Consider the following 13,854-nt stretch of genomic DNA (forward strand, 5'->3'; position numbering starts at 1 on the left):
TTCTTATCCTGGAGTTTTCAGGCACTTGCAAGAGAGGCGGTGGTTTATGAAGCTATCTTCAAGGAGCCCACAACATAGTCTGGCAATGGGTGGAAGACAGCAGCTTGACCTTTCCTCACCCTTATTCATTCAACAAACATTCATTGGATACCTCTGCTCTTTTATGTGGAGCTTTCAGTCCAGAAGGATAGACAGACAGACAAAGTGGTAGAAAATTCTAACGCATTATGGGAGCACACAGGAGGGCACACAATCCCACCTTAGGTAAGAGTGGTGTAGGGGAAGGTGATTCCTGAGAGGAGTAACCAGATGAAGGGGCTAAAGATATTCTAGAAAGGGAAGAGAGTGCAACAAAGAGTCAGAGGGAAGGAAGATGTGACACAGTAGCCAGAGGGAATACCCCACGAAGAAGGGGGCTGCTCTGGTAAAGGGTCTTGTGGAGCTGGAGGGTCTAAGAATGTGTATCTAAGTTGCTGCAGTAGTTACTAAAGAAGAATCTAGGTGTGAGATTAAATTTAAGAGGCCTGAAGGAGCCACATCATGAGGAGCCTTGTAAGCCATTCTAAGAAGTATGGACTTCCCCTCAGGGCAGTGACAAGAACTTGAAGGGTTTTCAGGAGAGGACTAAGTGATCCCTCTGGTTACAGTGCAGAGGATGAACTGGAAATGAGTGAGACTGGAGACATGAAGACCAGTTAGGAGGCTGTTGGAATAATCCGACTATGAAGGGGAGCTCTTCCATTGGACCCACTTGCTGCATTGTGGTTGTGGGTCTTTGGGGGAAAATCCAGAGCAAATTTGTTTACTACTCCACCAGAGAGTACCAGTATTCCAAGACCAGTGGTTCTGCGACTGCAAACCCACAGCTGGCCACTGACTGGGGTCAACACATCATGGCGAACCTGTCATGCCTGGAGTCCTCCCCTGGGCAGGATGTGGAAAATCACAGAACGTGACACTCATCTAAATTCTAAGCCTTGTCCAGGGGAGTTGTTGCAAGTCTGTAAATCCAAAACCTGGCACATCATCAATTTTTCACTGATCCGTTCCCCCACTCCCTGGCACCATACACTTTCATGACCATGTAAATTCCTGTCATCTGTCCATTTGAGTGCCAATTTCTTTTTTTTTAAGATTTTTTTTTATTTTTCCTTTTTCTTCCCAAAGTTCCCTGGTACATAGTTGTATGTTTTTAGTTGTGGGTCCTTCTAGTTGTGGCACGTGGGATGCCGCCTCAGCGTGGCCTGATGAGTGGTGCCATGTCCTCGCCCAGGATCCGAACCAGTGAAACCCTGGGCTGCTGAAGCAGAGCACACACACTTAACCAATCGGCCATGGGGCCGACCCCTCAAGTGCCACTTTCTTCATGTAATTTTCATTTTCTAGGCTCCAAATAAGAATTAACTGTCCTTAGAACTTTGTGTAGACAGTTAAAAATTAATTGGGGCAATGAAGAAAGTTACAAATAATAGATCAACTAGACTAGGGCACAGTCCTACCCCTTACCCCAGATAAATCACACAGTGTTTCGTTGCTGGGTGCTTCCACATTTGCAGTGCACTGAACAACTTGGCTGAACTTGTCCTAAGTAATCAACTATACCTCCATTTAACACTTACTTTGACTTAGAAATAGTTTATTTTTATTTAACAAATATTCATATAGCACTGTGTGTCAGCCACACTCTAAGAACTTTACAAATAACCCTCTTAACAACTCTATGATGTAGGTACTAATATCATTCTCCCCATTTAGAAAGGAGAAAACTGGGCCACTGAGGAGGATTTCACAGCTAATAAGTGACAGAAGCAAGGAAACCTGGCTCTAGGGTCTGTGCTCTTCACCACAGTTATACGTGACCTCTCTCTCTTCCAGTAGATCATGGAAGCACCAAGCACTGCCAATTGTTTTTTTCTGAATTGTAACTGCAAGCCCGAGATGTGGCGGGAGCAGGTAATACAAATATAAAAGACACAGCTGTTGCTCTACAGGAGTAGACCAGTTGTGTTTTGGACATAAACCCACAAAACTATGGCTAAAAACAAGAGCCACAATTCTGTCATCTGGGCCAGACTCACCCATTTGCAGACTGGAGGATCAGAGATGACCTTACTCACGTCTGGCATCTCAGCTGGGGGAGCTGAACATCTGGAGTCTGGTTAGGCTTCTGCCGTGGTCTCTCGTCCTCAAGGAGGCTAGCCCGAGTTTCCTTACCTGGTGTCTAAAGGCAGCAAAAGAGCAAGAGAGGATGCAGCGAGGCCAAATCCTAGGCTTGGAACTCACTCAGTGTCACTTCTGCTGCATTTTTTTGGCCCAAGCAAGTCATAAGGTCCACCCAGATTCAGGGTGGCAGATGGTTATCCAATGGCTTGAATTCAGGGACGTGTGATTCCTTCAGGGCTTTTTAATGACAATCTACCAGAAAGAAGCTAACAGTTTTAGTGGGGAGACAATGTCACAGAACACAGGGCTATAATAGAGATGGGTTACAGTGTGATAGGGATGTGGGGAAAGAAACCCCTAAATCGGTTGAGGGGAGTCAAGGATAGCATCATGGAGGCAGCATTAACACAGGCCGTGAGACTCGGAAGACAGGTCATGTTTGGGAGGTTAACTTCGTGGGTGGCCCACAGAGGGATGGGGAAAGGAAGGAAGGGCATTCCAGGCAGGTAGAGCAGCAGGTGCAAAGGCATCAATATGTGGTACAAGAAAGCATGTTGTGGGGCCGGCTTAGTGGCATTGTGGTTATGTTCACATGCTCTGTTCCGGTGGTCTGGGGTTCGCAGGTTTGGATCCCAGGCGAGGGCCTACAGACCACTTGTCAAGCCATGCTGTGGCGGCATCCCATGTACAAAATAGAGGAAGGTAGGCACAGATGTTAGCTCAGAGACAATCTTCCTTAAGCAAGAAAAGAGGAAGATTGGTAACAGATCTTAGCTCAGGGCTGATCTTCCTCCCCCCCAAAAAGAAAGCATGCTGTACTTGGAGAATAATAAATAGTTCAGAATAGTAAAGGGCGCCTGAGGAAGAGTGAGGGTAAGGAGGTTGAAGAAGGAGGCCGAACCAGATCAGGAAGTGGCATGCGTGCCTTCCTAAGAAGTCTTCAAATAGTACCTTTAGGGAATAGGTCAGTGAGAAATTTTGATCAGGGCCAGCATATGATCTGATTTGTGTATTTGAAAATCACTTTGAGAGTCCCTGAAAGGGGGCTGAGATGGAAATCAGGAAGACTGGTGAGAAGCCGATGGCAACATATCAAGTATAAGAAGATGAGACCTGAGAGAACAATGACATAGGGAGGAAAGAAGAGAAAAAGGGTTCCAGAAATATTTATGAGGTAGAATGAATAGGATTTGGCAATTGAAGGAGGAATATAGAATGACTCCCAGGTTTCTGACTTTGGCAACTGAGTGGATACAGGTGGCAGAGTTTTAAGAGGAAAATGCTCATTTAAGTTTTGTATTACTTGATTGATTTTGAGATGCCTGTGTGACAATCTATAGAGATGGGGGGTAGACAAGTTGGATATACAAATCTAAAGCCCAGGAGAGAGGACCACACTGGAGATACAAATATAGAATCCATCAGCAAACAGGTGGTAGTAAGAAGCCATAGATTTCCCAGAAGCGAACAGAGTAAAAAGAACAGAGGCTGGGAATGACTGACAGGGAGGAGCTACATTTAGCGATGAGAAGAGGAAGAAAAGTCCAGGTAGGAAACTTAAAAAGAAGAACTAGAAAGACTGGAGGAAAACCAGGAGGGGTGGTGCCCCACAAGTCAAGGGAAAGAAGAATTTCGAAGAAATTCAGAAAAATGCTTATCAGATTTGACAATTGATCACTGGTAACCATACTGAGAATAGTTTTATAGGAGTTATGATGCCAATATCCTGATTGCTATGGATTGAGGAAACCTGTGAGAGAATGCTTGTAAGTGTGATGATGGGTGAGGGGAGTTGCAGGAAGTCAAAGAGTTCCTTCATAGAAAGCGAAGTGATCTATGGAGAGGGAAATGTGTGGGCTTAAAGAGTGTGTGTGGGAAAGGCTTGTAATAGTGCTGAGAAAGAAAATCTTCTTTGAATGCCACTTCCTGCCAAGTTTCTGCTCAATATTCTTCTCACTTTCATGCCAAACTTGGGGAAAAATAATTCTCTCTTCCCTTTCACTCCTTAAAAACACTTTCATTGTACTCTGGCATTTGTCTCTATATAACAACGACTTTCAAAAAAAATCAGTGACTTTTGTGTTTCACCTGATGTACATTGTGTCACTCAATATTTTTTGTTCAAAAGAAGGAATATGCCTGATTTTCTTAAAAACGTACCCTGGGATTTTGTCTACATATTTTAATTCTGATGTCCAAAAATGAAATGGGAATATAAGCTGGCTCTATTTCCTCCTAACCTCAGTGGAATGTTGGAGTTGATAAAGTGAGACTGTAAGGCACATTGACCACCTCTGAGATAAGTATCTATAATTATATATTATACATATATAATTATATAGCTATAATAGCTATAATCTTCCTAATAGGATTGTTTCAGGGATTAAATGAGATAACGTAAAATTCTTAATAAATACCTGACATATAATAGTAAATGGTAATGACTCCTTATGTTTTAGTATGAAATTTAGCAAACCCAAATTTAGCGAGTGAAAAAAGTAGATCCAGCTATTTGGGCGGTACTTAGGTAGAAAAATATTTGGTGTTTATTTATAATTCTGGAAATTGCTTCAAAATAATCTCCCATGTTGGAGGTGGGGGACAGGAATTATTCTAATTTTGCATACATTTGGAAATTTCATAATAAAAAGTTATGATTTGTTTCACTCTATGTAACTACGTTGACGCAAAACACTTGGTATATTTAAATGTTATGAAAACTTAGTTTGTAACCCATCAAATGACTGAGGTGCAGACATCTTTTACCCCACTCCACTCCCCAAAGTAAAGGAGTAATGCAAGGAAGATTTAACTTGAAATGGAGATAATGATTTGAATTTACGGCTTTTATAATATCATAAATGGGCATCATTTCAATAACTAGTCTCAAAACATCTTTTCCACCTAACCAACTTCAGTCATCGTTAGAAAGAAACTACAAGTCCCAGGATGCACTGCACAATTAACGTCAAATCGAGGACCTCGCGTCTCCCAACTGGTTGTCCTCGCCTTATTAGAATGGGAATAATCCCGGAGAAAATTGACGTCTGTGACCCACAGCAGATTTTCGAGGCTTTGTACGGCGGAGTCGGCCGAGCGTGCCGTTCGCAGGGGCCAGCATGCTACCTTTCTGTTCAGGCGTCGCCTCGGGCAGCCTCATCATTTTCTGGGCCTCTGTGAGGCAGGAGGACTCCGTTAGTGCGCCTTCAAGATGGCGACGCTGTTGGCGGTAAATTCGGGTAAGTGCGGCCAGGGCTAAAGGGAAACTGGGACCCAGCGACGATCTTCAGTGAGAGACCCGGGCTGTCAGGTTGCTCGGAGTCCAGGCCCCCACTTGTGCTTGATGCCTGCTTTTCCTTAGCTCTGGGCCTAGACTCTGCCCCTCCCCAGTTTGAATGGCGCGCGTCGGCGCTGCGGCTCTAGCCCTCGAGTTGGGTTTGAGGGTCCGGGCAAGGAGGCTTGGTCTACTGGAACCCAGCCTGCAGTCTCTTGCAGCCCAGGTCTGAGCCTGGTCCCTCCCACCCCCCCATCCCGGGGGTGTCTGTGGCCTGGATTTCGCCTGGGCGTGCAAGGTTCCGGCAATGAGTCCGGTGGACCCCAGGTATTTTCAGTCACGAGCGCAGGCTGAAAACTCGCACCTCAAAGTAGGGCACGGGGGCCCCTCGTGGAGGTTAGAGGGTCCTGCAGGAAGCGAGGATTATGAAGCCCGCAGTCTGGAAGGTGGCCGGGAAGGAGGTGCCATGGGTACAGCAGATGACTCCGAGCTCTGCGGGTGTGGCCCATCCCTGGATGCTCCTGGACCTTCGGAGCAGTAGATCTTCGCGGCGGGGTAGAATCTAGAAGGTAGTAAAGGAACTTGGAAGATTTGGGGTGGATCCTTTTCTGGTTCTCAATCTGAGTCGGTACTGCCCCCCAGGGGCGTTTGAAGAGTTGGGTGCGTTTTGATTGTCACAATTCCTGCGTTCGGCTGCTGGCGCCTAGTGGGCGGAGGAAGGATGCGGAAAGCCCTGCATGGGGCGGAGCGATCCTGAAAGCGAATAATTTCCAGCTCAGAATGTCACTGCCTGGATTGAGACGCGCATAGCTTCATGGGCCAATTAAAAGTATATCTGTATGGTAAATACTTGTAGAGAATGTCATTCAAGAGGAGTCTTTCCCCGGGCCGAGCCCTTGGCCGAGTGGTTGAGTTCCCGCGCTCCGCTTCAGCGGCCTGCGGGCCTGTTCGGACCCTGGGCACCGACATGGCACCGCTCGTCAGCCCACGCTGAGGCGGCATCCCACGTGCCACAACTAGAAGGACCCACAACTAAGATACACTACTATGTACTGAGGGGATTTGGGGAGGAAAAGCAGAAAAAAAAAAAAAGATTGGCAACAGTTGTTAGCTCCGGCGCCAATCTTTAATAAAAAAAAAAAAAAGGAGTCTTTCCCGGACTCCTTTTCTTTCTGTCTCTAATTATACAGTCTCTTTTTTTTTTTGGTTTTGGCTTGTTATACTTTCCACAGGACTGATATTCATGAAAAGTTATCTAAATCTGAGTTTTGCAGATCAAACCATTTTAGAAACACTACGATAAATTCTTTTATAATAATGCATTATGTTTATTGAATACCTGCTGTGTGCCAGGCACTGGACTAAGTGTTTTACTTCCATTATCTCATTTAATCTCCTTTATACACCTATGAGGTAGCTGCTATTAAATACCTCATTTTTCAGATTTGGAAATAGAAACTTAGGGTAGGTAAGTAAGTTCCCCAAGGTTATACAGCTAATGATTCTAAGCCAGTCTCAGGTGCTTAAACTACTACATGCTACTACTTAAGCACAACGTAATTCATTTTATTACATCAAATTTTCATATATCTGAATGTTAGTAATGAAGTTACTCCCTTAATATTGCTGTCCTGCCCTCCCACTCAGAAGGAAACTTAAAAGCGAGGGTTACATGTTTTGTTTTTTTCTGGGAGAAGATTTGCCCTGAGCTAACATCCATTGCCAACCCTCCTCGTTTTTTTTTGCATGAGGAAGATTAGCCCTGAGCTAACATCCCTGCCAATTCTCTATTATTTTTTGTATATGGGACAAGCGTGGCTGGTGAGTGGAGTAGGTCTGTGCCTGGGACCCGAACCCATGAACCTGGGCTGTGGAAGCTGAGTGAACAGAGCCTTAACCACCCTGCCACTGGCCCAGGCCCAGGGTTGCATGTTGTAAGTGTGGTTATATACATTTCTTTAGTACATACTCATCCCAGTTACCATCATTCAACATAAATCATTAAAGGGAAAAGGAAAAGGAGTTGCCAACAGCTGCAAGGGTATACATTGAATAATAAGGCCTTGTGGCAAGAGTGTTTAACTGGTAACATAGAAAGGAAACGTTTTTAAAAGCTAAGTCAGGAGAATTTTTTTTAAAAAAAAATTAAACATTTTAGGGAAGCAGCCCAAATGTCTGTACAAGGATGAATGGATAACAAAATGTAGTATTGTACATACAATGGAATCTTATTCAGCCTTAAAAAGGAAATACTGTCACATGCTACAAGACAGATGAACCTTGAGGACATTCTGCTACGTGAAGTAAGCCTGTGGCAAAAAGACGAACACTGTGATTCCACTTATAGGAGGTATAGAAAGTTGTCAAACTCATAACCAGAATGCTGGTTGCCAGGGGCTGCAGGGAGTTAGAATTGTTGTCTAATGGGTACAGAGTTTCACTTTTGCTAGATGAAAAAGTTCTGGAGATCTGTTGTACAACAATGTGAATGCACTTGACACTGCTGAACTACACTCTTAAAAATGCTTAAGATGGCAGATTCTGTGTTATGTGTTTTTTACCACAATTCAAAAAAATTAAATGTCTTAGAGTTGTAGAATGGGGCAAAAATAGAAGTTGCAGAGTTCTAAGGCCTGCGCTTGAGTTTCAGCTGGGTGACTTACTAGTAACGTGACCTGTCTCATCCCGGCCGAGTAGACATACAGGCTTGTTAGTAAGCCACCATTAACACTACTTGACAGTCCCTCTGTGGCACTCTGGTCACTATTGTCCTGTTCACATCATTGACTATTTCATACCTTTTCCACGCTCCTCAAATCTTTATCCTCCAACTGACCCCTCAGTCTCCTAGTCACAGAGAAAATAGATGCAAATGGACATGAGCTCTCTTTTCACCTTCAGATCTAGAAACTATATCTGTCCCTTTTGAATCACTTTCCCTGTGGCTTCCTATCTAAGGTAGATCCCACCCTTTATGCCCTTCTCCCTATAACCCCTTCTCTCTCGTATATTCACATCTCTTTCTTGCTGCTTTTCTTCTGCTAACCTCCCCTCTTTATCTTCATCTCATGTCTCACTCTGTCCTCTTACTCCTCTTCACAAACTGTTCAAAAGATTCATCAGCATACACTGAATCCATTTCCATTCCTCCACTTCCTCCACCCACTCTAGTCTCTTCGCATCCTCCTAAACAGCTTTCAGTGAGGTTAACATGCTCTTCTATTTCACGAAGTCCAGCAGACATTTTTTAATTTTTATCTAGCTTGATCTTTTAGGATAAAGACCCAAATCATTAACAAGGGCTAGGAAGCCCCGCTTGGTGTTGCAGTCTCCTCCCTTGCCAAACCCTTTTCTGTACTCTAGCTCTCTTAGCCTTCTTCTCAGTTCTTTGAGAATGCACTGTTCCCTCTTGCTGTGGGAACCCATGTGCTATCCTCTCTTCCTGGAATGCCTGTCCTTACCTCCCACCCCTCAGTTAAGTCTCACTTTATCCTTCAGATTTCAGCCTAATCATCACTTCCGGGAAGGGAATCCTTCCCTTCCCTGATGTCCTTGGCTAGGTGAGATTCCTCTAATATGTGATCTCTTGCCTTGGGTACCTTCTCCTTCATAGCACTTAGCAAATTGGATTTTATGCTAATGTATGACTGTGTGATCCGTGTGTTTCCTCACTACACTATAAGCTTACCAGCACCTAGTACATGATGTATGAGTCAATAAATGTGATTTGCTGGAGGTGTCCCTAAACATTAAGGAAAATAAATGTATTTCTCAAATATACAGATCACTGTTTTTAAAAATACATCTTTAGTAATTTGGAAAAATTTTTAGCCTCCTTTCATTTGTAATCAAAGACAGACTGACAATAACTCTTTGTTGCAGTTACCTTCTGTGATGTGTTGATGTTAATGAGAGACTAAGGAGGCCAGCATACGTGGGTTTTTTTGTGTGGAGATTTGTGACCTGTTATTGGATGCCTCCCATAAAGGAGGGAAGATAAAGTTTTTCTCTAAAACTCCCTGAGCTTGTTATGCTAAGTATGTATAGCACAAAGAAATGTATTTGTTCTTCAGAGGTTCTATTGTATATTGTGTTACTTTTAAAGATTTTATTTTTCTTTTTTCTCCCCAAAGTCCCCTGGTACATAGTTGTATATTTTTAGTTGTGGGTCCTTCTAGTTGTGGTATGTGGGACGCCGCCTCAGCATGGCTTGATGAGTGGTGCCATGTCCACGCCCAGGATCCGAACTGGCTAAACCCTGAGCAGAGTGCGTGAAGGTAACCACTCGGCCACGGGGCCAGCCTCGGTGTTACTTTTAAAGGCAGAGAATTGACTTCTGTCAGCTTTTTGTTAGATTTTTGAAATACCTGTGGTAAGGCAAGTTTCATATTTGCCTAGGAGTCATTTTTGATATCTTTCCATTATACCCTGTGCAAATAAATTACCAATTCTGACCCTTCTCTACTGACAGGCCTTTCCTTTCTATTTGGCTGCCTTATCCTACTTACATTTCACCACCTCATGAGTGGCTTACCTACCTACCATCCTTGGTTCCTGACACTTCCTGTTCTAGTTAGTCCATGAACCACACCATTGTCCCACAATACCAATTGTGTTTTGTCATCTACTACTTGAAATTTTTCCACTTACTAATAGGAAAAATTCCATCTTGGACTGGAATCCAAGGCTCAAACCTGCTCTATCCTTTGCAGTTAGAGAAGGCCAACAAAATAATCTCTAGGGAAGTCAGCTAGTCAGCATCCAACTAGCACCTCACGGGTGGGCACCAGGATCCAGGGTTGGGTCCTCATTTTGACAGATTTGAACTCTGATATTTGTTAGTGTAGCCAGAGTAGATTACATCCCAGTAATTGATTTTTCTCCAAACTCAGGATCTAAGACAGATGTATAACCAGTAAGCCAATTTATTGATCTTTTTTTTTTTGAGGAAGATTAGCCCTAAGCTAACATCTGCCGCCAATCCTCCTCTTTTTGCTGAGGAAGACTGGCCCTGAGCTAACATCCATGCCCATCTTCCTCTACTTTATACGCGGGACGCCTGCCACAGCATGGCTTGCCAAGTGGTGCCATGTCTGCACCTGGGATCCCAACCAGCGAACCCCAGGCCGCTGAAGCAGAACATGTGCACTTAACCACTGAGCCACCAGGCCGGCCCCCAATTTATTGATCTTTAATAGGAAGTATATCTGCATGGGTAATCTTATTGGTTAGTCAGCACATTCTTTACTCTAGAAGCTTATATGACAAACTGTATTTTTTTTTTCTGCTTTATCTCCCCAAACCCCCTCTGTACATAGTTGTATATCTTAGTTGCAGGTCCTTCTAGTTGTGGGATGTGGGACGCCACCTCAATGTGGCCTGACAAGCGGTGCCATGTCCGCGCCCAGGATCCGAACCCTGGGCTGCCGCAGTGGAGTGCGCAAACTTAACCACTTGGCCACGGAGGCGGCCCCCTATTGGTTTTTTTTTTTTTTTTTTTTTAAAGATTGGTGCCTGAGCTAACAACTGTTGCCAATCTTTTTTTTTTTTTTTCTTCGCTGCTTTATCTTCCCCAAATCCCCCCTGGTACATGGTTGTATGTTCTTAGTTGCAGGTCCTTCTAGCTGTGGCATCTGGGACGCTGCCTCAACATGGCCGGATGAGTGGCGCCATGTCCGCGCCCAGGATCCGAACTGGCGAAACCCTGGGCTGCCACAGCAGAGCGCGCGAACTTAACCACTCGGCCACGGGGCCGGCCCCAAACTGTATTTTTTAATCAGAAGATTGGCAAGTATGGGACCAAAGCAGGGGAAGCAAAGCAGGGAGCTGGACGATCTCTTTCTCTGTAAGGTCTAGACGTGCTGATTCCCATTCCTCCATATCCCCACGCCAAAGACCTAACACATCGCTTCCTGCCCTGCCCTTCAGATTAGGTTAGATTCTTCCTTTTATTTGTTCTGGCACCCTGCACTTCTCCATCATACCTTTTATTATGCTGGTAATTGTTTTTGAAGTCTGCGTTCAATGTCTGTCTCTTTTGTCAATCTATAAGTTCCATGAGGCCTGGGATCCTGTCTGTCTTGCTCAGTCTGTAGTCCCTGGTACATAGAATGCCCTTAGTAAATATTTGTCAGATGAATTAATGATCTAGCTTGACTGGTTTAGTCTGTCCCCTCCCTGCATATCCCCCATAAAAATTTTTTTTGCAGTACATTGCTTTCTTCTGACAACATTGTTCGTAAGATTGTAATGCATTTCATTAGGTTACAGCTCTCTTTCCTGTCATCCTTACTGTCCTGGTAGCTTTATTTGGATTTGTATTTCCTCAGATAGTAGTTAACCATTTACAACCACCCTTTAAAGTGTAGGCTATAGTTAGTTCCAAGTTTCTGTTTAATTGGTTGGTTTTGACTTGTTTCCTTTTCATAGTCTTTATAAACGCATATGAGTACCATGTCTGATTGTTTGCAAACCGAAATCTTGGGCTTCAGGGTAGTGTTTTTCAAACAGTGGGTCTAAAATAAACTAATGGGTCCCCCATCAATAAAAGGAAACAGAAGACAAAATATCAGAGTGCATTTTTCTAATAAATGAATATTCATTAGTATTTCATATTAAACTTTTGTTTCACTTTTGCATGTATGTGTGCACTGGGTAGATATGGAATGTTTCTTACCATGAGTTATAGTCAAAAAGGTTCGAAAGCCACCGCTCTGACCTCTGTAATCTCAGTGCTGCTCTTTGAATTCTCTGTCTTTCAGACCTATCTGTGAGCCTTTGCTCACACTTTCCCTTGGTTGTTCGTTGGATTTTCTCCGTCTTTCAGATTGCTACCCAAGTACAGCCATCCCTTAGAAATCCTTGACCATCATTTTACTCTCTTGAAATTCTTATATCTTTTGTGGCAACAATCATATTCCTTTTTTGTGTTGTCATTGAAATATTTCATTTATGTATACTTTGTCTCCCAAACCTGATTGTAAGTTTTTAAAGACCAGGATTGTTTCTCTTTTCCCCTATGGTATTTTACTGTTCACTAATGGAGCTTAAATATTTTTAGAGAAGTGAATTTGGATGAGTTTAGATGAATTTGCCTAAATATGTCTAGATGTAATCTTAATTTCTTCACTTACCAGAATGTTTACCAGATATGTCTGAAATACCTAAATCATCTTCTCAGACGTTTTCCCTTTCCAAATATTATGTATGGAGGCACTAATGCTTAGTGACTAGGGCGCATTCTGATGCTGCTGCCTCAGTTCACAACCTATTTATCCAGTGTGACCGTAGTGAGTTTCTTGACCTCTCTGCTTCATTTTCCTATCTATAAAATGGAGGAAGACATACTGCTGACCTCATAGTGTTTGAGATGAAATAACGCGTGTAAAGACCTTAGAACTGTGCTCAGTAGCACATAGCAAAAGCTCAGTGTTCCTTATTATTATTACCTTTACGAGTCAAAATGGGATCCTTCTCATATGAATTTACAGAAGTATTCCTTATGTCTATGCTGTTTTGTAATAGCTAGTGTCCCAGCCAAAATAAAATACTTATTTTTCAGCTGCTAATTACATGAAATCTGATTCCCCTCCCCCCCCCCCCAGCTTTTTTACCCTTGCGTTTCATTTGCATTCTAGGGAGGAACAGAAAGGCACTTATATTTGAGTGCCTACAATATGCCAGGCACTGTATTGTGTGTTTTATCTAGTTTATCTCATTTGATCCATTAAACCGTGTGAGGCAGATGATGTGACTATTTTATACGTAAGGAAATTTAAATTTAAAAAGGTTATTTCCGTGTCTTATAGCTAATAAAGGGGCAAAATATCAGGTTCAGTTGATGTTCCAATTTAAAGTCAGGATTTACTTTATGTTGTATTAAGTTAGATAAAATGATGTTTATATTGTTACTTGAGAATTCTAGTAAGTACACTTTTAATGTTTGGTTTGTATGTATGTTTGCTTTGTGTGTATAACTTTGTACATTTAAAAGTAGTTGTGAGCATGGGTAAAATGTATAGACAGTAACCTTATATTATTTTCCAAATATATGTTTTATTTGATGCTAGTTTTCCTTATTTTTTCCTTAAGCTGCTAGTCTCTGGGGTCCTTACAAAGACATCTGGCAAACAGTGGGCAACGCTCTTTGGAGAAGACAACCTGAAGCTGTCCATCTTCTTGATATGATTTTGAAGAAACACAAACCTGACTTCATCTCATTGTTCAAAAACCCAGTAGGAAATTTTCTTTTTTGCTTCTTGGCTTTGCTTTCTTTTTTAAAGATTGAAGGAGCAAGTAAATTCTTAATGTATGTAAATGAAGTATGTTAGTTGTCCTAGTTCATTGATTCAAGTTTTTTCTAAAAATGTGGCTTTTCCTAGGAGCAGTTATTATCTTCTTTTTGTTCTCCATGGAGG

At 42.8% G+C, this 13,854-nt stretch overlaps 1 protein-coding gene across 4 annotated transcripts in view; it reads left to right on the top strand.

Moving 5' to 3' along the window:
• Window positions 1-5,121: 5,121 nt before the first annotated feature.
• The window catches only part of NUP205 (nucleoporin 205), a 79,380-nt gene continuing 70,647 nt past the window's right edge, over window positions 5,122-13,854 (top strand). Inside the window, exons 1-3 of one of the 4 annotated variants that reach the window (XM_070617822.1) lie at window positions 5,352-5,402; window positions 11,046-11,370; window positions 13,529-13,671. In XM_070617822.1, the coding sequence (XP_070473923.1) occupies window positions 13,621-13,671 (51 nt within the window). In that variant the 5' untranslated portion in view covers window positions 5,352-5,402; window positions 11,046-11,370; window positions 13,529-13,620. Of the gene's footprint in view, window positions 5,403-11,045; window positions 11,371-13,528; window positions 13,672-13,854 lie in introns of all 4 variants that reach the window. The other 3 variants (XM_070617823.1, XM_070617821.1, XM_008534968.2) reach the window with 3 other exon arrangements.

The sequence above is a fragment of the Equus przewalskii genome, chromosome 4 (assembly GCF_037783145.1).
Source record: "Equus przewalskii isolate Varuska chromosome 4, EquPr2, whole genome shotgun sequence".
NCBI lineage: Eukaryota > Metazoa > Chordata > Mammalia > Perissodactyla > Equidae > Equus > Equus przewalskii.